The sequence below is a fragment of the Perca fluviatilis genome, chromosome 6, assembly GCF_010015445.1.
Source record: "Perca fluviatilis chromosome 6, GENO_Pfluv_1.0, whole genome shotgun sequence".
In the NCBI taxonomy this organism is placed as follows: domain Eukaryota; kingdom Metazoa; phylum Chordata; class Actinopteri; order Perciformes; family Percidae; genus Perca; species Perca fluviatilis.
This window is the reverse complement of record NC_053117.1, coordinates 17,854,044-17,879,221: the sequence shown is the minus strand read 5'-3', so window position 1 is coordinate 17,879,221 and position 25,178 is coordinate 17,854,044. Positions and strand designations below refer to the sequence as shown.

At 40.6% G+C, this 25,178-nt stretch overlaps 1 protein-coding gene across 3 annotated transcripts in view; it reads left to right on the top strand.

Moving 5' to 3' along the window:
• pip5k1bb (phosphatidylinositol-4-phosphate 5-kinase, type I, beta b) overlaps window positions 1–25,178 on the top strand; it is a 42,492-nt gene that overhangs the window by 16,676 nt on the left and 638 nt on the right. For 2 of the 3 annotated variants that reach the window (XM_039803673.1, XM_039803674.1), the window contains exons 5-15: window positions 2,210–2,327; window positions 9,029–9,181; window positions 9,622–9,921; window positions 15,507–15,709; window positions 16,060–16,143; window positions 16,896–16,944; window positions 17,076–17,160; window positions 18,124–18,282; window positions 19,741–19,867; window positions 23,836–23,959; window positions 24,520–25,178. The exon at window positions 24,520–25,178 is cut by the window's right edge and continues 638 nt beyond it. In XM_039803673.1, coding sequence (XP_039659607.1) covers window positions 2,210–2,327; window positions 9,029–9,181; window positions 9,622–9,921; window positions 15,507–15,709; window positions 16,060–16,143; window positions 16,896–16,944; window positions 17,076–17,160; window positions 18,124–18,282; window positions 19,741–19,867; window positions 23,836–23,959; window positions 24,520–24,522 — 1,405 coding nt within the window. In that variant the 3' untranslated portion in view covers window positions 24,523–25,178. Of the gene's footprint in view, window positions 1–2,209; window positions 2,328–9,028; window positions 9,182–9,621; window positions 9,922–15,506; window positions 15,710–16,059; window positions 16,144–16,895; window positions 16,945–17,075; window positions 17,161–18,123; window positions 18,283–18,556; window positions 18,665–19,740; window positions 19,868–23,835; window positions 23,960–24,519 lie in introns of those variants that run through there. The other variant, XR_005639516.1, reaches the window with a different exon arrangement.

The window sequence follows — 25,178 nt, the reverse complement described above, 5'->3', positions numbered from 1 at the left end:
GTTGATGCTCAGACATACTGTATCTATTTATTTTTTTGTTTTTTACAATTAATCACAATGCCACCTAATAGCACTTATAGTCTCACAGTAGAAAATACAGTCCGTTTAGAGGATCTTATCATTTGGTGTTAGCTATATGGGTTGTTTTTTATTAAAAAAATAGGATTTGAATTAAAAAAAAAAACATTGCTGAAAAACGTGAGGTGAGTATCAAACAAAATGTGTTCACTAGGATCATTCAAGCTTCAGGAAGAGAATTGTAGTCCTACCAGGAAATAGTTTGTGGTTTACTTTTGAGATGCTGCACCAGGATATGCAAACTCATTATGTTTCATGCTAAACCTGGTCTTGGCACGCACATAGACATTTTACTGCTGGGCAACCAAATCCAAACATTACTCTTTGTTTCCGTGTCTACAGTGATGAGTGTTTAAAAAAAAACCTGCTGTTGCTTTGCTGAGATAGTGAAGTACAAAACATCAATAGTTTCAAGCGAGTCTGTTACATCAGCCTCAACCTGCACTCCGCAATGTCAAGCCTTTTCACATACGGGTGAAATAAAACAAAAGGCAGAGTAATCTTCAGGGTCAGTTTTTCACTGAAAAAGCCACCTGAAATAAAAAAAAATGATCAAGACTACATGATTAGGAAAATATAAATTACAGAAGCCACAACAAGCAAAACATAATCAGCAGGAAGAGATGTCTTACATCTGGCATGTGACATAACCGTTTCCCTCTTTATTCTCTTTGCTGTCTCCAAGTGTTTCTGTTCTGTTCTGTAATTGCACACAAACCCAAACCCCTCTCTTTCTTTTCACTGACAGTATCCTGAGAGAGCGTCTGAGTACGGAGACGGCTCTCAGATGCTTTTATTGCTTCACTTCCACTCACCACTCTTCTTCCTCTTCTTGTTGCTCCTCTCTGGAGGGTTTTCCACTGTTGTTTGTCCTGTCAGTCTAGTTTCGGATGATTGGAGATGTTGTAGACCGCTTTGACTCCCACACACACACACACACACACACACACACACACACACACACACACACACACACACACACACACACACACACACACACACACACACACACAGACACAGACACACACAGTTTTTTGTTTCGTCTCAGTGCGTGTATCTCTGACAACCAGCACACATCTTTTATGAGGCAGACATACACACACACACACACACACACACACACACACACACACACACACACACACACACACACACACACACACAGATGGCTCTCTGATTAGATTGAATGAAACATTTCCAGGTGCTGTGTGTTGTTAAAGGGTTTCCATGCGAGGCGTATGTTACAGTCATAGACTGTCAGCCATTGATGATAGATAATTGTTGTTGTCCTCACACACTAAACAGAGCAGTCCGATTTCATTGAAGTGTAATCACAGGTATTGTGTAACACAGCAGGGCCTTGCTGTTGCCTGTATCCCATTACCGATATAGCACCAGCACAAAACAACAACACAGTATCCTCTTCACCCAGAAAACCATCCAAGTACTCAGACTATTAACCAGATTTAGGGGCGCCCTGGAAAACAAAACCCTTTATTAACCTACGTCTGGTAGATTTACGCTCAGTGTGATTGATTTCAATGAGTTTATGTGATGAAAGACTCGACGTATGACTCATGCTAACCTTATCAGACGTACTTACTCCTGTGTAGTGGTGTCAGCGCTGGGACACAGGTTAAAAAACAGGCTTGTCTTTGTCAAAGCCCATCTGAGAACGTCAGGTTTCACAGCCCAGTAAAATCAACAACAAGAATGTAGGTTATTTGTGTGTTTATTTTGACCTTTTCCCTTTCTCCCCTTCAGCCAAAGCTCATGTGTTCTGTGGTATTGTTTGGATCCAGTAATCAGAGCCACCTTCAGTATTCAGGCGAATAATTCTATACAGGCCAGCTTTTCAACACAATGCTGGTGAATTTGGGTTCCCAAGGATAACTTAACTGAAGCCTGTTCATGCATGGGTGGAGCACATTACAAGAAAGTCAATAGCCCAAGAACAAAGATTAGGTGTTCACTTTCTCCCTGGTGCTGCCTGTGTGTGACCTTGGTTTGAGAATGATTGTCTGTGACATGTTTCACTTATATAATGTTACAGGTTTTCTTTATCCCCCCTAATGCATCATTATATGTTTTTTGTTTCCTGGCATGCTTGGTTATTCATCGCACATCCCAGTGAGGGAAGCAACTTGACCCCAGCACATCACTATCCTGACTTTCGCTTCAAGACTTACGCCCCGCTGGCCTTTCGCTACTTCAGGGATCTGTTCGGCATCAAACCAGACGATTACCTGGTAAGACTAAAACCTGGCTGAGACGTAACGTTATTATTTCTTCCACCTTCGCATGATAATCCAATCATAAACTCATAATCCAGTCCTTAAATGCAGTTATTGTGCTTCGTACCAACTCATTTGCAAAATGTCATGCATGTGTGGGGAGGAAGGATCAAATCAAGCATACAAATCGTATACCTAAAATAAGTCACTCTGAAACAAGCGGTTTACCCCCGAAAAAAACTATTTAAAGGAATTATAAAGAAATTAAAGTTTGACATTTTGGGGAAACACGCTTATTCACAGTGACTTCTGCGCTTGTTGCCTGGCCCAGAAGTCACTCCCAAGAAAAAGCCCTGCACATAACTCCACGTAAAACAACAAATTATGTTTTTTACACTTCCATTTTTGTATGAATTACACAAACAAAAACGTGTTAGTCAGTGAGCTTTAGATGAGCTAATATCCGGATTTTGTCGTCTTCAGACAAAGCCAGGCTAGCTGTCATACCCTGTTTCCAGTCTTTATGCTAAGCTAAGCTATCTGCCAGCTGGCTGTAGCTTTATATCTAGTGGACAGATATGAGAGTGGTATAAATCATCTTATCTAGCTCTTGACAAGAACGTGAATAAGCGTATTTCCCTATTGCGCTAGCAGTTCTATCTATCAGTGTGTCTCAAACAACATTGTTGAAAACCTCTGGTGCAAGCAAATACTCTATGCTGAACCACACACTTTATTTCTGATAGTAGTTTTGTTTTCTAATTTTTAAATTTTTTAAATTTAGTGAAACAAGACATGACCGGTGAGACTAAAGCAAACTGGACTTAATACCTGGGGTGATATGATATTGTTAACACGACGGGGCAACACGAAACATTCAAACAAAGACCAGAGAGCAAATGCTACATCTTATGGTGTGGGGTGTGTGTGTGTGTGTGTGTGTGTGTGTGTGTGTGTGTGTGTGTGTGTGTGTGTGTGTGTGTGTGTGTGTGTGTGTGTGTGTGTGTGTGTGTGTGTGTGTGTGTGTGTGTGTGTGTGTGTGTGTGTGTGTGTGTGTGTGTGTGTGTGTCTTTGTGAATGTACAGTACAGGCCAAATTGGTCATTGGTCATTCAATGTGTTTTCTTTATTTTCATGACTATTTACATTGCAGATTCTCACTGAAGGCATCAAAACTATGAATGAACAAATATGGAATTATGTACTTAACAAAAAAGTGTGAAATAACTGAAAACATGTCTTATATTCTAGTTTCTTCAAAGTAGCCACCCTTTGCTCTGATTACTGCTTCTCACACTCTTGGCATTCTCTTGATTAGCTTCAAGAGGTAGTCACCTGAAATGGTTTTCCAACAGTCTTGAAGGAGTTCCCAGAGATGCTTACAAAGTTTTCGTAATTTTCCGGACTGACTGACCTTCATTTGTTAAAGTAATGATGGCCACCCATTTCTCTTTACTTAGCTGATTGGTTCTTGCCATAATATGAATTCTAACAGTTGTCCAATAGGGCTGTCGGCTGTGTATCAACCTGACTTCTGCACAACACAACTGATGGTCCCAACCCCATTAATAAGGGAAAACACTTCACTAATTAACCCTGACAAAGCACACCTGTGAAGTGAAAACCATTTCAGGTGACTACCTCATGAAGCTCATTGAGAGAACACCAAGGGTTTGCAGCGCTATCAAAAAAGCAAAGGATGGCTACTTTGAGGAATCTAAAATATAAAGACATGTTTTCAGTTATTTCACACTTTTTTGTTAAGTACATAATTCCATATGTGTTCATTCATAGTTTTGATGCCTTCAGTGAGAATCTACAATTTAAATAGTCATGAAAATAAAGAAAACGCATTGAATGAGAAGGTGTGTCCAAACTTTTGGCCTGTACTGTAGATTAGCCATAGAGGGAGAGGTTTAAAAGATAAAGAAAGAAAGAAAGAGAGGGGAAAGTAATGGTGCCATGGTCAGACCATTTTTGAAATGTTCCTACTTTTCTTTCCAAATTTTGGTAGCAGTTTTGTTGATGTTGTTTTGTTATGGAGAGACAGTGATTACCCTCCTTTAGCCGCGCCCAGGCCCTGGGGAGGAAGCTGGCTGTGTGGGGTCATGCTCTGTTGCCCCTTTGCCCAGCCTGAACAGCCCTCTGACCCATTGGGAGAGAGCCTGCTCATGTACATACATACATACAGTACATACATACACATACATATGTATGTATTTACAAACACATCATTTTGTTAGGGCATCAGGCCACCCCAGTAGTTTGCTCAGCAGTTATTTGTCCTCATGAACAGTTGAATCTGATTTTGTTGCATTTCTTCTATGTGTGCAAAATACAAATAGAAAAATGACTATTGCTCCCATAAACAAGAGACAATGGCCTCCTAGTTGTCTTTTGCCTGAATTACTTCCCATTGCCTGAATACTAATCTTCCACCTCAGTGTGTACCTAAATGTGACAGAATTCAACGTCTATTTTATTGAGCAGTGGGCGGGTAATGCCCCACACCATCTGTGCAGGGGAAAGACACGATGGGAGGATCAAGTGACGAGGCAAAACACAACACAACAGATATTGGAGGTAATGACTGAGCTAACGGAGTGCGCCCTCATTACCACACCTTCAACCAGCTCCAGTGCTGAATGAAATCAGCAGTTGATTCTGTGATTTCCCAGCACATTAATACACAGACTGAAAAATAGATAAAGACAAATAGAGTCATGTTTTTGAAGAGATTCTCATGGACTTTTTCAACAGAAACATTTTGGTGATAAATTTTTCAGTCTGTAAAAATATTCTCAGACTAAAACCTTGGATGTCTAATATCACTCACGGGCCGTGTTCAAACACCTCTGTCGAAGCCCTTGTTTATGTGCTCTACATGCTACATGCTCAAAGTGTATACCTTGTTGCCATATTCATCCCTACTCTGCATGTACGCTTCTTGCTCGGGGCAAAATTAGATATTGTGTAATCTTGTTTGGGCTTTATCGTGTTATGTTGCCGTTTTCCTATTTTCTGTCTACCTTCAAGCCTTTCAAAACCCCATCAGCTGCATTCTCGTTTTTGGATGCCAAATTAATTTCTGCGTAAGTGAAAGACAAGGCTCTGGAAGAGAGACAGAGACGAAATGTGCCTTAGAGGCAGTAGAGGGAGGATGGCACAAAGCACAGCAGCTTAGAGGATTTACTCTTAATTGATGTCCTTGAGGTGATGGTGAATTCATTCCGACTAGGGCCACACAGCGGAGTCTAATTAAAAGAGAGAACACACACACAGTATCCTGAATGCAAATGCAATAAACCTCAGATGTGTTTGTAACTCAACGGGACTGCAGTAGGTCATCATAGAGGAGTCTCTGGAGCGGTAGAGCGGATGCCTCCAGTGTTTCTCCTCTCCTCTGAACATGTTGTTCTCATAACGCACTGATTAACATCTAACATTGCTCTTCAGTTAGCAGCCCTCGTTTTTTTTTTTTTTTTTAGATGCAGCACAAGCAGTAATTGCTCCGTATTATCCTTTGGCTGAGGAGCTTTTGTTTCTGTCCACATTAGTGGACAGTGTTGGCCTGTTTGTCAACAGCAAGAGTCAAATGTCTGTAGACTTTATAAAAGTTTGGCAGACAGTTTTGAGCTCATGTGATCCAGATCTGGTATTTCTGCCGTTAACTCATTAGTGTGTTTGAACAATTAAAATAAGGTTGACAGAGATCCGCTTTTATTGACATGCTGGTAATGTACTATATATATATATATAAAGCCCCAGAGCAAAAAAAAAAAAAAAAATATATATATATTTATTTATTTATTTGCTCTGGGGCTTTAATTATGGTTTTAATGATTAAAGAAAATCTCAATACTGCAGCATATAATGATATTTTAACTGTGTACTTCCAACTTGTTTGTGGAAGGCCCATTCCTGTTTCAACATCACAGAGCCCCTATGCACAGAGCCAGATCCATTAAGAAATGGTTTTCTGAGTTTGATGCACAGAGCCTTGACCTAAACCCCATCTCACACTTTGGGGGTTCATTCATACATCATTTTGCCCACATAGTGTAAAAGAAACTACTTAAACAAAACAAATACTTGTATTTGAAAAAAAAAAATAGTCTCTTGTCTCTTGTATAACAATCTTACTGTAAATACTCCAAGGCCTGTGAAGATTTGCTACACACTGTTCTTCCAGCACTAAATAAACAAAAGATGCCTGTGGTGTACAGTGTTGGGAGTAACGCGTTACTAAAGTAACGCAATTACAGTAATGTATTCCTTTTTGCTGTAACGCAGTAATATAACATATTATAGCATTACCCGTTACAATCTCAGTAACGCGAGTTACAACGCATTTTAACGCAAATTTTTTAAGAATTTCTCAACACCGTGAAGCATTTGTTCACAGGAAAAAAAACTGTGAGTATTATTTCATAACATCTGTGTCCCAACAGGTGACGGTACGTCAGCTTGGACAGCAGTGTGTCCGAGCCGCTGACAGATTTACACATGTCGGGAATTAATGTTTAGGCTTGCTACACCTTAAATCATTGCAGTTTATCAGCCGTGGAGAGTAACTCTGCCTGTAGTGGAATGGCTTGACGACCAAAAACGCTTGTCTTTTACTGTGACCATTTACTGTTCAATATGTTTCTGTCATGAACGGTAATAATTATTACAGTTGCAGTTTTACAAACAAGAAAGTGAGCAACTTAGCTTGACGGACATGTTGCATCCATAGACAGTATTTGTTGCATCAACAACATGCATAACAGTTGCATCTCAGTAAGCTAGCAAGAGTACACAAGGTACTAGTGATGGGTCGTTCGCGAATGAGTCGGCTCTAAGAGTCGGCTCTTGTAGGTGAACGACGGGAGCTGGCTCGCATATCCGAAGAGCCGACACTATTTAAAAAAATATAGCCTATAGAAATTAAATGATTATGTAATAATGAAATAATGAGTGAATTTTATTTTATTTTAAATAATTGACTAATTCAAAGAACAAAAAAATAATTATATAGGCACACATTAGTTTCGACTGTCTGATCAGCCTCACATTCTGTTCCTGTCAATCATACACAAGGTGTCAACCAATTATATGGCATGAGGGAGGGGCCGAGCCATCACACACACACACACACACAAACACACACACACGCACACACACACACACACACACACTGTCAAACTCGCAGGAGAGGACAGAGGAGAGGAAAAACAGCTCTGAAAACAAAACAAAAGCAGGAAAATGAGTCGGAAGCACAGCAGCATTTGGAATCATCTTAATGATGTAAACAATGTTAAAGCACAGTGTAGAATTTGCCAAAACAAAATCTCATATAAAGCCGGTTCTACGCACAACCTACACCGGCATATGCGAACTGTGCACCCAACTGTGAAGCTAGCGGAGCTTCGAGAAACTAGCGGTTGCGCTAGTGACGCTTTTTTTCATCTACCTAGCTATTGCAATAGGAAATATTTTCATTTTAGCATTTGTTGTCTATGAGAAGTCCCTGCAAAAACCAACATATCTGGTCTTTTGTCACCTGGCACTGAATGACTTAACCTTTGGAACTGTGACTCTCCCAAAGATCATATCACAATATTGGTTGGGTGATAGCATTATTTAATTTTATGCATGCTTTACACAGATGTTCTAGCGACTGGAGCCAGCACCTCACGTGGAGATGTATCCACTCAACGCAGTCTTCATTTCATTTCATTTAATAATTTAATTAGAATTGTTTTTCACACCTATCATAGTCAAAACATTAATTTTTTTAAAGAGCCGTTTGTGAGCCAAAAGAGCCGGCTCTTTTCAGTGAGCTGAGTCAAACGAGCCGGCTCACGAAAAAGAGCCTGAATGGCCATCACTACAAGGTACACAACCGACAACTTCCGTGTAGGCTACTTCAAAATAAAAGCACTTCCTGTGACGGTTCGCTGTAAAACTAAATTACTGTTAAACAAATAAGGTTGTGTACCTTTTCACATATCAGCTGTAAATCAAGTACTGTAAATAATGTAAATAGTGAGTTTTAATCACACTATAATTGACAATTTCCTTTAGACTGTTTTAAACTAAACAACATGAATTTCTTATTCAAGTGCTTTAAACAAACATTTTACAACAATGCCGTAGTCTACTTCAATACAACTGTAAGGTACTTTTAATTGAGTATTGTCATTTTCTCCTACTTGCCTATTGTACGTTTTACTTATCTATTTTTTATAGCTTTAGTTACTTTGCATATTCATATTAATTATACAAAATATAATGAATAATCTGTCATGTATTAAAGTGGATAAAGATGAGACTTTATTGATCCAGTGGTGAAATTCACAAGATAGCTGCCAAGTCAAACTTCTGCTGTTATTTTGGTGAAAGTAACTCAAAAGTAATGCAAAAGTAGTGTAACGCATTACAATTCAGAGACAGTAATATTGCAATATAACTAATTACTCTCAAATGACAGTAAATAGTAATCTATAATGTATTACATTTTGGAAGTAACTTGCCCAACACTGGTGGTGTAGAATCTTTATTTTATCATGTTTTCCATATAAACTTTAAATAGTGTATTTTTTCTTCTTCTTTATAATAGTGTATGTGTTTAGAGATGTCTGGATGTGTTCCAAGTGGAGCTGTTTCCTAGAAGTTTGACCTCTGTTTCTTGTAAAATATTAAACTGGTTTGTGTATGTTTTTCCTTCCTCAGTACTCCCTCGTAAATGAGCCTCTAATTGAGCTGACCAACCCAGGGGCCAGCGGCTCTCTATTCTACCTAACCAGCGATGACGAGTTCATCATTAAAACCGTCCAGCACAAAGAGGCCAAGTTTCTCCAGAGATTACTACCTGGATACTATATGGTGAGACACTTACAGTTTCTTCATGAGTTCTCCAGCACCTGGTGAGGTGGCAAAACTCCACTTCTGATTTTTAAATGGGTGTCTAAAACCCTCTTAGTGTTGAATTTGAAGAGCTCACTTAGTAGATGCTTAAGTGGCATAAATGAGATTCAGTGAAAGTTCTCATTAGCTCCAGCTGTAGGGCACCATCAGACTGAAAAGAGTCTCAGTCAAGGGGATGGAGGACACTTTGGATACATGCACAGAAGTCAAACATTTGATCATTTTGCTCGCTTATTCATTTCTGTAACTTAATTAAAATGTGAGACCTCTTGCACCCATAGTGTCTTTAACCTCACAATTCTTTAAACTGAGGAAGAGAAGAGAGAGCCAACAAACAGCAGTAAAACATGATTGCAATAACAACTGAATTGTGACTCAAGCTGTCTTTCACTTCACAGAACCTGAACCAGAATCCACGCACGCTGCTGCCCAAGTTCTACGGACTGTACTGCATCCAGTCTGGAGGCATCAACATCCGACTGGTGGTGATGAACAATGTGCTGCCGCGCTCCGTCAAAATGCACTACAAATACGACCTGAAGGGATCCACTTACAAGAGACGAGCGTCCAGGAAAGAGAGAGAGAAGGCCTGTCCGACTTACAAAGACCTGGACTTCCAGGACATGCATGAAGAAGGGCTTTACTTTGACACAGAGACGTACAACAACCTAATGAAGACCCTGCAGAGAGACTGTCGGGTACGTGGTTTTAGCAGTGTGTGGAGCGAGCGATTTTGTGTGCTCATTCTTGTCTCTCTGTGTTTAATGGATTCGCAAAGTCATACCAAAATAGGAAGGCCACTATTATTCCATAAAAGAAAGCTGTGCAACAAACAAAATAAAGTCTAGGATCAGGTCATTTTTGTTTCATTATCAGAATACTTTCCTTTTCCATTTTTGTTGAATTCTCATGCCTTCATTCCTTTGCTAAACATTTTGACGTGTGGTGCAGTTCCACATGGACATTACATCTTGTGCCATATCAGAGCTTAGAGCAGATTGCTTTTTAACCTGGGAATGGAAGCTTAAACACGTGCAGCTCTATCAATCAACCACATTGTATACTAGCTCAGGGCAATGAGTGGGGAAAGATGGAAAAAATGTTTTTAACATTTTAATTTGCCATGCATGTGTTTACCAATAGGACTGCATTGTGTTTCCACTGTGTGTTCAGTCTAAGCTCTCAATTTGCCCTGGGCTCTGTTTTCCCATCTCTGCGCTGCAATGTTTCAGTACATGACAGCTCTCCAAACACTGAATGTGATTAAGACATGATCCTGGTAGCGTGAGAGACTCGGAGCTCTATCCAAAGATAGTCCTCTAATCGAAAGGCATGCATTCTTCTCTATTTTGACGCAGACGCCCAGGAGACTGTCTCCTGGATCGTTGGAGTTTAAGTATTTCACTGCTTTTAGAAGTGTAAAAATAGACCACAGCAAACAAAAGAGAGAGAGACTGAAGAACCATGTACGATATATTTTTCAGATTTTGCTGACATGTTTGCGCACCACAATTATAATGCAAGGAACTAGCCTCCATGCTTTAAAAAGCAAACAAAACAGAACATAAGAGCTGAATTGCTGATTTGCTTGTCCTCTGCCTCTAAAATAGCAACAACTGAGATAATGTGGCTCCTAGACCACAGAGTTATGTGCTAAATGTCAAATAAATCTGCAGATGGACTGATTAACAGTAAACCATTGGATTGTTAAACTATGCAATAATACTTTTGGGTTGGTTACTCAGCAAACTATATATATCATTGTGCAGTGACATTCCTACCATGTTGCTCCTTATGCAGACAAGGTGGATGGCCACTTGGGATAGCTTTATGGGTGACGACAATGTGACTTCCAGACACTGATTTAATGTGTTTTACCCTTACAGTGGCAGGTTAATGATGGGGTTTAAAGCCCCTTATGTTGTAATCCTATTTGTTCTGGATGACATACAGTAACTGCACCACACACACACACACACACACACACACACACACACACACACACACACACACACACACACACACACACACACACACACACACACACACACACACACACACACACACACACACACACACACAGCTTCTCCATGGGGTCCACACTCTGACATTCAACCTGGACTCTGACCAAGATATTACTGTAGGTTTGGACCCAGAGACCAGAAGGAAAGACCTCCTGCTGGACCTGACAGACCTGGTAACTCTGCATGACACTATTCAGCTATCATCTTAATTACTTCCATTACACCAGCCTTAACTTAAAAGTTTTATCGCCAATCTGTGATTGATGGCACATGGAATTGAGTTAGCGGTAATGAGCAGTGTGATGCTGTGGTATAAGCTTGTTTGGCAACAGAGCACTCTTCTCTTCTCTCCTTGGCTCTCCTGTTTGTTGTTGAAAAGCAAATGTTACACTGTACATGAAATGACATGACTTTCATTAGGGTAAATCTTCTGTTTCTGCTACACTAGTTTGTGGTTTAGTGTTTCTCTTTTGGGAAGGTGGATTCCAGAAAAGCTGTTTGAACAGGTGTGAACAACTGTTGCTTTCCCACCCTTTAATTAAAACGATCACAAGCTTTTGCACAAACCTGGGTCTTGTGATGTTTAGAGAAAGATTACCAGAAATACAAAGGCATTTCAAGTGATCTCCTCAGGTTATGGCCCTTCTCATCATCATTAACCAATATGCTTACTTTGTCGATGTCCTCTGTTTTCTTTTTAATGTTTTCTTAAGCAGATTGCAGCCAGAATGGCAGTGCTTCCTTTACATAACCGCACATCCGCATTTACAACCTTGCCCCAATGGACCCAGGACATGCACTGTCTACCCGCTATGTGTGCATGTACAGGCCTCTGTGTGCCACATTTTGCATGTATAAAGTCTATGGTGTGGTGTGTATGTCTGTATCTATGGAAGTGAGACTGTTGAGCAGCAACTGTGCTGTACAGTTTTGTTATTGTCCTGGCTTCCTGCGCTCGCCTCCTGAGCGGGAAGCAAAGTGCCCTCTAAGCAAAATCGTTGTCCATTTCCATGAGTAAGCAGCTAACCCCTTCACCCCAGGAGAGGCTGCGGACCAAAACACAGAGGAGGGGGTTGGCAGAAGCTAAGCAACAGGGGGTGAGGGACAGGGTGTGCGGAGAATGAGGAAGTGGAAGGGGATTGTTGTCCAATCAAAGTAAATGTATTGAAAAATACATTTTAGCTATTTTTCTGCTTTGAGTGTTGGGATTTCTGTTTGATGGGAATGTGGGAGGTCAGAGTTGAGTTGAAGCAGAAAGTGATGAGACAAAGAGGAGGATGAGCAATGTGTTTGAGGGAATCCGATATTTCTGCTATGTGGGACAATGCCAGGGCAACAGGGTACGCTTTCTTCCTTTTAAGTCTACTCTCTTCATTACTCTGCAGCTCCCCTGATACTCCCCAAATGCCAAAACCACACAAGGCATTAATAATTCATGTTGGACTGTAACTGTACAGAGAGAGTGAGACAGAGAGGGTTTATTGGAGCGCGAGTGTGTGTCTGTACCGTTGTGGTGCTGGCTGTGCGTTTGTGATTTGATACAGACATAAGGATGATAGCGGTGCTGATGAAGATGGCAAGCTGTTGAGACAGTATTGTTCACAGCACAGTTGAGAGTTGAGACCTCGTCATGTTGGGGACAACCCAAGCCAAATGACATCTACGTACTGTCTTAATTCTGTTTGAGAATTTGTGAAATAGGAGTCCTTTTGATTGCACACACAAACAAATGCAGAAATAATGATTCAGACAATGAAGGCATGCATTCTTGGACAATAATGGGTTGCATAGCAGCCAGTGTAGCCAATCATAAACAACCATTTACTGTATGGCTCCCCCTCTTCTCAGCCATGGGATCCTGTGACAACAATGGTTTCTCTCACTCTCAGCAGCTAAAAACCAAGGCCCTGACCTTGCAGTCAGAAGTCAGTAAGGCTTCAACAGGGTCCTTTACCAAATTCACTACACATGGCTGAACCTGTTAATTACACAGGTCTGAAACTAATAATTATTTTCCATATTCAAATAACCTGCTGATTATTTTCTGTATTAATCGACTCATTTCTTGGTCTATAAAATTTCAATAAATTGTGATAAACTGCTTTTTAATTTTCAAAAGCCCATGGTGATGTCTTGTCTTGTTAATAAATGTGAAACCGCATACTTTGATTCCTATTATATGAGATCACAACATGCAGGAATAAGTGATTCGAATAAATACCGTTATAGGCGAGTGGTGTTGCTTTTGGAGCAAGTTTTATCAGAACCAGAAGAAGAAAAAAAGATGCCAAAATCTAGACATTTTGTGGAACTTCTTAATAAAAGGTAAAGACAGTCATTTATCAAGTCTATGTGTCTTTACACAAATGACAAAATGAAAAGCCACTTGTCTCTAATCTGATATGTTGTGTCATGGGTAGCAGGTTGTACTAATTAATTATAGATACTTTAGCAGGAATATTCCTGAGATTGTAACTCACAGTCAACGTATACTTGGGGTGAGTGATCCAGCAGGGCTACATAAAGGAGTATAAGAGACTCTGTGTTCTGTCTATTGAGCAGGCAGACTCAGATTTAAGAAAGCTTGCTGTGTATTAGTGTCACTGCAAAGTGGGGCATGCCAGTGAACACTATGGGGAGCTCTACAGCCCTAGATGGGTGGAGGAGTGCTTCAGGGTGGAATAAACTGAGAAACATCAGAGATTTGTTAAAATCAGGGGATGCTGAGACAAGGATTAGCCCATTCACTGTGAGAAAACTGTATTTGAAATGAGAGCAGAGGGCAGGGGAGAAAGCCACACTTGGCAGCTATTGCCTCTAAGTAGTATTCCTCTCCACATGAGTGATTATTGACTATTTTTCTTTTTTCTCTGCCTATACATACATTATTTTTCAAAATCCAAAGAAAATCTTTTGCACAAACAACCACAGAAATGCAGAGGTTTTCTCTCTGCTGTGATGATTTGATTGTTTGCCTGGGAAAGCTGGGGTCCGGACACACAGTAATGGCCTTCTGTAGGCAGCCTGGTGTGTGTGGCTCTATGCAAAATGGCTGCAGTTTGAATAGGCTGTGGGTGTTCCAGTGAAAGGATGCAAATCGTTGATATGTAAAAGGCAAAGCTCAAACAAAAGCCCCAGTGTTTGAGTCGGTCATTAAATCTATATCTGTGTTTGTGTGTATGAATGCGTGTGACTTTATACTTCAGCAGTTTCTATTACAAATGCAAACTGGATTAACAACTAACACTAATAATATCTTCTTTGTCCATGTATTGAAAATGGCTTATCTAGGGAGATATAAGTTTTAGGTCAACTTCAAAACATTGGTCTCACATTCTTAACAGAAATAGACCCGTTTTCTCTGGATTCTGGGTCATGGCTCTCTTTGATTATAGCAGTAGTTTTTTTTTTTTTTTTTTATTGCTTCCAATCCTATTAGGCTTAGGAATGGAGTGTAAGTGAGAATGCCCAAGACAATAATGATGAACTTTTTATCAGGCTTGTCACTATGTTGTGTTTTTGGCAGGTTCTTCTCAAGCCTGGCTTTCCCTAACTTCTAAACTTCCTATTTGTGGCTTTTCATCAGTACAGAATAGATACACACATTAAAGCTGTATGACAGAGGGTTTATCAAGAGTTCTAGGATTCTCAAAAAATACCTTTCACCTCTCCCTTTCTGATAACTCATAATAATTATTCAAGTCAGGAATTATAAACCAATAGAGTAACTGTTTTTTTCCCCAGTCTACAGTAGGTCATACAGTAAGACAAGCCTGGCTACCTGGCACTGACCCTGATCCTATTCCCAGATCAAGCTCTTTCTCTACCCTTGTCTTTCTACCCATGACTGCTACACTTGAGCACAAGGAGACATGAAGTCGCCCAACCTCTGGGAAACTGGGCCAAAGGCTCCTAAAGGTCAATGTGTAACACTTGGCTCACTGTAGAGAAACCCCTTCTTTATTTAGCTCAAAACTGGTTTACACAGAGATTTCCTTTAGCAAGCGCAAGGCCTTTGAGGCGCTGAAACGCGTGATGAAAATGTTTTTGGAAAGGAAACCCAGGTGTTTTTCAAAACATTTCATAATCTCGCTATATTTACCGTCTTTGAGCTGAAGGTGAAGTCAGGAGAATAATTACTTCAGTGTTCAAACAGGTCATAGAACATGTGAAATATCTTGTTTTTACGATCCGGTTTGTGCCATTTATTATCGAAGGATTCTTCTTGTAACAACTCCATGTCTTGTAACTTGCCGTAGGTGCTGGAGAGTTTTAAGATCATGGACTACAGCCTGCTGCTGGGTGTGCACGTCCTGGACCAGAGCCAGAGAGAGGGGGGTGAGCCAGGCCAAGCAGGGGGCGACGGGAGGAGACCTGTGGGTCAGCGAGTGCTTTACTCCACTGCCATGGAGTCCATCCAGGGAGACGGCAAGGCTGCAGAAGCCCTCACCACTGACGACACGTGAGTCGGTTCAGCTTGGAGAAAACACATATTATGCACACATATTTGGGCATACACACTCTGCCTCTGTCTGTGTCATAATCTCTACCTTTTCTCTCACAGACACAGTTATACAACTGTGCTCATAGCTCACACAGGCACACTCAGACAGTGTACACACAGTCAGGCTCTAATATAACCATAGCTACCAAAATACAAACACAGCCACTGTTTAGCGTATTTACAGCAATACTTATGAATGTAAATATTGTACGTGCCTCTTTTTCCAACATTTGTGCAGTGTTTCAAGTATTGCAGAAGAAGAACAGTAGCTGTTCTCTGACTGCTGGTGTGTTTTTACTCTGTTTTAGGATGGGTGGCATCCCTGCCAAAACACACAAAGAAGAAAAGCTGTTCATCTTCCTGGGCATCATAGATATTCTACAGTCATATAGGTACTGATCTTTTATGAGATTATATAAACCTGCTGTTATTTTATGTTTCTAATACTTGTCCTTTCTTATTATAACTGATTGGATCTGTTGACCTTTGGGGCCACAAAACTCATTTATATCTGACCGTATGATCTGCAGAAATGCAGTTTCTGGGAAGTAAAATGTCTCATCAATAGCCAATAAAGATGTGACAATTAGGAGGGAATGTGCATGAATAGCTAAGGACTGACTAAGGAGTATGACAGCATGGCATGACTCTCAGAATCTTTTTTATAATACGAATTTTTCAACTCCAACATGGACACATTGATGACCGTTTATAAGTCTTCTTTATTTACACATTGATTTTTTTTTTTTCTTCCTGAGAGCAAAAGCGTCGGGTGACATAGGAGAAAGCCTTTTGGCTCATCGGCTTTTCAAACTGGTGGAAATTTAAAAGCATCATGTAAATCTACAGTATGTCATCCTGGTTGGTCGAGGCATTAAATGCACACAGAGTGGGCGAGGTGAGGTCGGATCGGGGAGGAAGGATGAATAGTCCCAATTTGTCTCCACATATCCTGCTTGCTTCCCTCAGAAGATAAGGTTGCATTATTTTAAACTTTGATGTATTTTCTGCCTAAATGCTGAAAACCTGAGTTTGTGTTGTGCCAAGAGGGAAGTGTCTCAGGTTTGATCAAGCATAAGGTGGGTGTTTTTGGGTAAATGGATACATTTGTGACAAGGCTTCTTCTTGTTTTGTTTCTCCCCAGGTTCATAAAAAAATTGGAACACTCATGGAAAGCCCTGGTGTACGATGGTGTAAGTTGATAGCCTGCTCATATCTGACACTGCTGCTTTCATGAATGAGCCTTTTATTTGGTCGCATACTCTACATATGTCTGCTAGTGGCTGTCTGATAAAAGCCCTGCATTTTCTCTGCCTGTCCTCAGGACTCCGTCTCGGTGCACCGGCCTGGGTTTTATGCCAGCCGCTTCCTCAAGTTCATGAGCACGCGTGTCTTCAGGAAGACTCAACGTAAGTCTGCAGGTTAATCATCGTCACACAGAGGGAGGGAAAAGCAGCCCACATGCAAAAACAAACCAAAGAGAAGGGGCAGCAATGGGAAGTAGGACATCCTGGCCTGATAAGAAGAGTCAATCTGTAGGCAGTTTTTATTGTCTACTGCTGGGAATTTGTGTGTCACTGTAACATAATTAGATTGGTGGTAATTCACTTAAAGTAACTGGTATATTGTTTCCTTGTATTGTCCTCCTGATCACCCAGAGCATTATCTGTTCTTGCCTGTTATTGTCTTCTATAGTTAGCGTTTGAGGCACATGGTCCATTATGTGTAGAAATGAGCGCTTTGATTCAATTTCAGAATGAATTCTTTAAAATGAAGGACTTTGTGTTGGTTACGTGTAAGCAATCATGTGGCTAGGTCATTCAAAACAGATTGAGTTTGTTGTTTGGCAATCCAGGAACAATAGAACATTAAAAACCACCAAGATGGATTTAAAAAAGCTTGATGTGGGCGTGGCTGTAAGTAAAGCCAGAAAGTAGTTTTGGAACATGTCATTAACATCAACTATAGAACCATTGTTATGCAACCATGCAGGTCCCCCTGTGGAAATTAACAGAGCTGACGCAAAGTTTTGGGGACTTAGCCGTGCTATTAACCATCGCCAAGTCCTGTCAGAGGGAGATGACAGGAGAGGATTTAATTTCATGCCCTGCTTGGGAGGCAAAATGAGATGGTTTAGGGGACACTTTAGGGGACACGCATTTTAACAGTTTAATGACTTCCCTGCTAATTTTGGAGGCAGAGCATTGGAGTTTCACTGTGTTTGAACATTGCTTCAGTCAGAATAATCTCTTTCCACTATCTCCTCCAATTATCTTCCCCTCTTACTCTTTCTGCCTCTGCTTCCCTGAATATTTGTCTCTCTCTCTCTTTCTTTTCTTTCCCTCACTTGCTCCATCCTTTTTGCTCTGCAGCACTTCGATTCTCCCCTTCAAAGAGGACTCGTACGTCCATCCCGGCTCTGAAGTCGTGCTCACAGGAGATCCTTTCATCGCAGGCAGATGAGAGGAACGAGGAGGACAGGAGGGACAGGCTGGGAGGAGCATGCAGCCTGGCCAGTCTGGACACACAAGGTACACAAAACAACAACTTTTTAGGAAAACCTAAATGATTATATCATAAATGCACTTGCCATTTTACCACTATCCTCAACATGTCTCTCTCCCTGTCACTTGTTGATACTGTGTTTGGCCTTGATGGAGAGAAAACAGAGGCTAACTTGTTATTAGCAGCCCATCAGATACCGAATTTGCATGTGTGTGTCCATAGGGCATGTGTAAAAAAAGGAGTGTGTAGTTTTAGCTGTGTTATCCTGAACTCACTCTTGTGATCCTAATCTGACCCCAGTACAAGAAAGTATGTGAATCAGCCGTTTGAGACAGGGTGAAAGTGTCTGCAATGATGCACACATTCAGCAACAGCAACATCTGACCTTTGTGTGGTGAAGAACCAGGGGTGAGCGGAAAGAGAAGTCATGTCTTCTTTCTCTTTACAACCCAGTGCTCTCCCACCAGTGTCTCCAGCTGTGACGCAACATACTATAAAGCAATTTGGTTTGTTACACTTCCTGACTCTTTCTTTACGGTTACTAAATCAGTCTCAAAGAGGAAGGAGAAAATTGGTTTTACTCTGTGGAGCTGATACTCGGAAATATATGTCAGTTTTATTGGAATCATTTAATCAATTAACTTCAATCAAATTCTCATGCCCTGCCTTAACTCCGTCTTTAAAGGGATACGCCACCGTTTGTTGAAATACGGCTCATCACGGTCTCCCCTAGCTGTAGATGGGTGGGCCAACGCATTTTTTGTCCATGCATTGTTTTAGTCCGGTGCAACACCGGCAGTGCCACCGCTAGTTAGCTTAGCGTAGTGAATGGAATCCTATGTTGCCGGTTAGCATGTTGTGAGTAAAAGTGAGCCAACAAAAAACCAAAAAACAACCTAATTACTTGCACTGAGACAAAAAATGCATTGGCCCACCTATCTACAGCCAGGGTAGACCGTGATAAGCCCTATTTCAACAAACGGTGGCGTATTCCTTTAAGCTTGTTAAAACTTTCCACAACAGAACACATAAAGGAATTCCATAAACAACTCTTTCTCCTTTCCTCTGGTGGATGATCCACAGCTATACAAAGCAATATTGATCATATTGATCGACTAATGGGGCATTTCTTGGTCTTCCAAGAAAGTATGACCGTGGATGTCAGTGTTGGTTGATGTGTCTTCTCATTTAAAGGAGAACTCCACCGATTTGTTCCAAATAAAGTTCAGTTTACTCATCACGAGTACTACTCAGCCTGTGAAAAAAAAAAATGTCTGTGCGGATCTGGAGGAGCTTTCACAAAAGTGAGAAGCCTAATCTCGGGTTGGGCTTGGAGACTACAAATTTAGGGAAAAAAAACCCTGCGTTACAAACTGGAGGCCTGGAGTTTGAGAGATGTTGGCATTTACCAGACCGTAAGGGTCAGACGAAAATATAAGATTTTTTTTACTGATACCACAGCCATGTGAATATTTTATCCTCAGCTGTGTTCGGCTCGTACCTGCGTCCCGATCTGGTCCCTGCCAACCCGTCCTTCTACGAGGGCTCCTCAATGGGAACCATCTCCACCTCCTCCATCTTCGTCAGCGTAAACAACCAAACAGATGAGAGGTACGGTTTCTACTTGGTGTCCCTTTTCTGGTTGCTTTCATTATATCGTAACACTCTGTGTTGATTTTGGGATGGAACATGTTGTATATCACCTTAAAACCATGATGTGTATAAAAGGGAAGGGAGGCATGTGAATTTGCCATGGCCAACACACGCATACACACAAGAACACACTTTAATATTATTGTCACCTGTGCTCTTACTGTACATCACATGGTCTTATTGTTGACGTGTATCATGGAGCAGGTAGTCTATATCCTTGACGTTCCACTTCCGGGATTGCTCCGGTGCCGCAGGAAATTCCGCCGGATGCATGTATTTTTGCTGATGTCCTTTGTGTTGGAATTTTAAACTCTGGTGGATTTATGAGGACTATGGTTAACTGATCCTCAGATCTCTGCAGGGTAAATCCAGACAGCTAGCAGTCCAATCTGAGTTTTCTCTCACACGACTATTTTACAGCGGCTCAGTGCGGAGCTTAGCGCCGCCCATGACGATGGTGATTGGTTTAAAGAAATAAACCAGAGCATGTTTATCTCCCATCCCGGAATGCTGTGTGGACTCGCCAGACCCTCCTCCGCTCCGCAGCGTGTGGATGGTCTGGCAAAGCGAGACTATGGAGCAGGTGACTCAGCTGGCTTGGCAACATGCATCCAATACAAATACACAACATACAGAAGGGACACTACAGTCAAAGGATAAGTGGTGTGATGGTGGGAAGGACAAAATACTCCAGAGGTACTACACAAATCTTTCCCTGAAAAGGAATATCTGTTTTCACTTTGGAAAGCCTTGGTTGGCTTGACCTTATTTCATTCAAGCCAAATTAAAAGGTCACACGTGTGTAATTGTTCTGAAGGTAGTTCACTGCAAAAAGCTGAACACACCAAATACCTTGGACTTTGGCTAGACTCTGAGCTCTCATTTAAGTATCAGATTGATTATATTTTAAAAATAATCAACTTTTGTATTAGTGTTCTCTACCGCTCTAGAAAATGCTTCTCTCTTACCGTTAGAAAGAAACTTGTGCAACAACTTATCTTACCAATTATGGACTATGCTGATCAGGTTGCACCCAGCACTAGTCTGCTTCCTCTCAACGTTGTTTACAACAGAATCTGTAGATTTGTTCTTGGATGTCCTTTCACAACTCATCATTGTATTATGTATGAAAAACTTGCTCTACCATCACCCTCAATAAGAAGACCTCAGCATTGGTTGCAGTTTATTTATAAATGTATACATTTCAATTACCCTAGTTATCTTAAACAGCTTATGGTACCCTTTTCCTCTACCTACTACACTCTACACAATTTTTTTTTCTGTCCCTGCTGTAACTTTCGCTACAGCTAAGAAAGCCTTTAGGTTTAAAGCCCCCTCAGATTGGAATAATCTACCTGTAAACATTCGATCCATTCTATCTCTCCACTCCTTTTAAAAATGCCCTGTTTTCCTATTACAATTCCAACTGTACCTGTCCATAATCCTCTATGATACCATGATAACACCTCTTCTAATATTATGAATATCCAGTTTCATTCTTACTCTGCCTCAAACTTGATTATGACTGCCTGATTATGTTTGTTTTTTTGTTTTTTGTGTCTGTTTTCATTTTGTTATGTCTAATTATGATTGTACTGTTTATTTATTTATTGTTAAGGACCCCCTCGAAAACGAGATGCTGCATCTCAAGGGGTTACTCCTAATAAAGACATTTTCAACATTCACCAACTCTTAACAGCATCATTTGACTCATAGTTGAAGAACTTTACAAGTTATGTATTACCTCATATTATATTGCAAAATCTGATAAAAAAATGTTACTGCGCATTATGAAATGATAATCCACGTATTAGATAAACAGGTTTTATTACACCTACACTACTTTTATTACACTATATCGTGTGGACTGGCTGTTAAGGACAGTTTCATTCGTCCTCTTTCCCATCTTTCACCTGTCCTGTCCAGCGGTGTCAGGTTCAGCTTGCTCTCTGAGGCTCTATTGTGCGACTTGCCCGGTCCTGTCCCTTCATCAGTCACCTGCTGCTGCGCTGACATTGTTCTGTCAACTGCTTTCATAAATATTTAAACAGCGGCTTTGACGCGGCCATACTCCGTGCCATTATGCTGCGGAAAGACTGTGACAAAAGAGGACAATCGGGTGCAGCGGCGACTGTATATCCACCAACAATAATCCCTGGCTGACAGCTGGTCTGCCTGTTAACACCTTGTGTTGTGATGTGTCACAGTAGGGTTGTATTAAAGCTGTTATTTACCTGTACCTCTTTATCAATCCATCTATCTCTACGACTGTACTCCTCTGCTGCCCTCCCTACCACGCTTTCATTTTGACTTTGAACACAATAAGTAGTTAATCACATGTCATAAAAGGGTAAAACACATTCCTGTATTAATCAGGGAGTCAACTGATGTCAAACAAGGAAAACAACCTTCAAGTTGCCCCCTGGTGGTTGAATATAAAAGAAAGAGAGGATGAACAACATTGCGCTCAGGCTCCTGGTGGCCAAGCTACATTTAAAGACGTACATAAGATTTATGTATGCATGTATCTATGTATGCAATCTCACAGCACACTCTATCTATTTCATTATTGAAGTACTTGTATTTGTATGGTGCACGTTTTATGCCTTTTTAGTTTAATTGAGATCTAGATCTTGAGATCTAGAGAAGCTTGTGAAAAAGCTTGCTGAAATCAAAATGACTTAAAGTAAAGCAAGTTTTGTTTTGATCTCTTATGCTGTGTGTGCATTTGCGGTACATACTCTCCCAGCAAGGGTCTCATTTTGACTTTGTGCTCACTCTTAAAGAGATTTTCTTCATTTCCTCCGAGACATTTGTGAGACTATGAGCCTCTCTGAGCTGAGGCCTCCACTGGCCCGCACCAGACAGGTTTCCCATCTTGCTGGCGGTCGGTTCATCTCTTTGATGTCAGAGTCTCTGCAATAGTGTGTGATTTGTTTCTGGAGAGTATGTTTGTCATCAGTTTCCAAGCACTGTTTAGACAGCTGCTTTACTTTAACTTCCCTTGACCCAGACAATAAACTCTCAGGGCTGTCTTCTACAAAAGTTAGTTTTTTAACACACAATTGGCAAAACAGTTAATTTCATGCTCAAAATCACACACCGAAAACTAAACTCGAACACTAATTTTCAAAATACAACAATTCACTTGTATTGATCATAGATTGTTTTACACTGGAGTTTCTCTTGAAGCCTCTCTACATTTTTGTTTCGTTGGGTTTAGTAAATGTATGCATTTTGGTTCTTTTGCTGCAGAAATTCAATACAAAAAATGAATGACCCATCTCAGAGTAGCTTTATAGAATGTACGGTTTATGAAAAAAAGAAGAGAGACAGAATCGTCCTGGTACTCGTCTTCCTCTCCCTCGTGCAGCAATTCTTCTTACTTTCTTTGTGTTCCTTTATTGTTCCTTTTCCACACAAAATCAGCCCAAATAGGTCCTCTTTTACTGTATGTACTACAGTAACATATGGTCATGGGACTGAAAGAACCTCAACACATGAGTGTGTTTCCTAGATGGGAATCAGCTGTGATTGATCTAATCAGCTGTTTCTCAGTAGCATTGGAATGAAATGCAGGGGATATATTTGTGTTTATTTGTGAACAGCTGTTCACTTTCACTTTAGCCTATAAGTTAGGTTTAGAACATGATGTTATCTGTTCTGACATACAGTGTGAAAGCATTTTTGAATTTGGCAGTACATATCCATTGTTTTGGCCTTGGTTGAGCTTTTTTGTAAAATTTAAATTTGTGTTAACTGTATGCAATTTGTGTCAAAGCAACAAGAAATGTGTTAAATGTATAGCCTACACAGACAGATGTGCTCACTGTGTTAAGAGTTTAGGATAGTTGTTAAAAGTATTGAAAAAATTGTCATAGCGATCGTAAAAAACTGTAATATGAAGATCCATTTTTCTGTTTCAGAGATGACGTTGCATCCAGCTCCACGTTTACCCTGGAGGACAGCGCTATCTGCCTCACTTCCGAACAGAGCACCATGGATGTGGATATAGACCGCGATGACGGATCTGTTCTCGATGTCTACTTGGTGAGTCTACATTAGCTCACTCACATCTCCTAACTTCATCATTGTTCAGACTCTTTAAGATAGCTTTCAACCTGCACTTCCTGTCTCTCTGACACGGAGAGAAAAGCCTCCACACCGAGACTGCTGGGCCTAAATTGTGCTTAAACATGATACACTTAAGTAAAACATGAACACAATGTGTATTGAATAAACGCCAATATTGATGCATGATCAATAATTCATCTTGCTAAACGTAGGTTACTTAAAAAAAAGTGAACATATGTGTGGGCCCTGTAAAAAAATCTATATCTAAAAGTATAATTACAGTAATTTCTTGATTATAACGGATTATATGACATTAGAAGACTTAACTTTACAAAATAAAATCAAAGAAAAATATTTACAATTAGTTTACTTTTTTCTACCACATTCTCCATTTGTTATTTCAGTTCACTGTCACATATTGTTTTGTCCTCATAAGGTATTTTAAAGTTAATGTTGGTTATCATTATGCATGTTTTGCTCGTTCACATTTAGGCCTAAACCACGATAATCACTCTTTTCTCTCTTCTCCCCAACAGTGAAAAGAGCAACTTTACAACCTTCATTTCCTCCTGCCAATCACAAGACAATCGCCACACTCCATTGGACCAGCCAGGCTGGCCTTTGACTCCACTTCCAGTGCTGCTAGATTCATGTTGCCAGTTGTATTGCCAACACATAAAAAGACTGAGATTCTCCACCGGTTGATGGACTAAATGAAGACACCAACATCACAGCGATGGACATCTGCAGGAACCATGTCACATATCATGTAATGTGATGAACATCAGGCTGAACGGAGTGTTGCTTCTTAGAGCATAGTGCCATTAAGTTTTATATATGTATTCTGTTTTCATGGCCTACAAAAAAGGATAAATATTTACTACATATACATATGAGGAGAGGGTAGATACATTTCTTTAAATGTTTTTTTTTCTGCTGACCAGAAAGAAATGAAAGAGCCTTTCAAAGTTTGCAACTGCATATGTTGCTGATAAACAGAAGAGAAATGTTTACAGTGAATTTATGATGGCATCTATGTCCCTGATGAACAAAGGACACACGCCAGCTTGTAGCCACATCCAACACGGATGACTCAGATCAGATATGATGGATTCTGAAGGCCAAACACAGACTGTGACGTGGTTAAAGCAGCCACCTTCTCCTTACTGGGCTATTATTTGTGCTGCCCTGACAG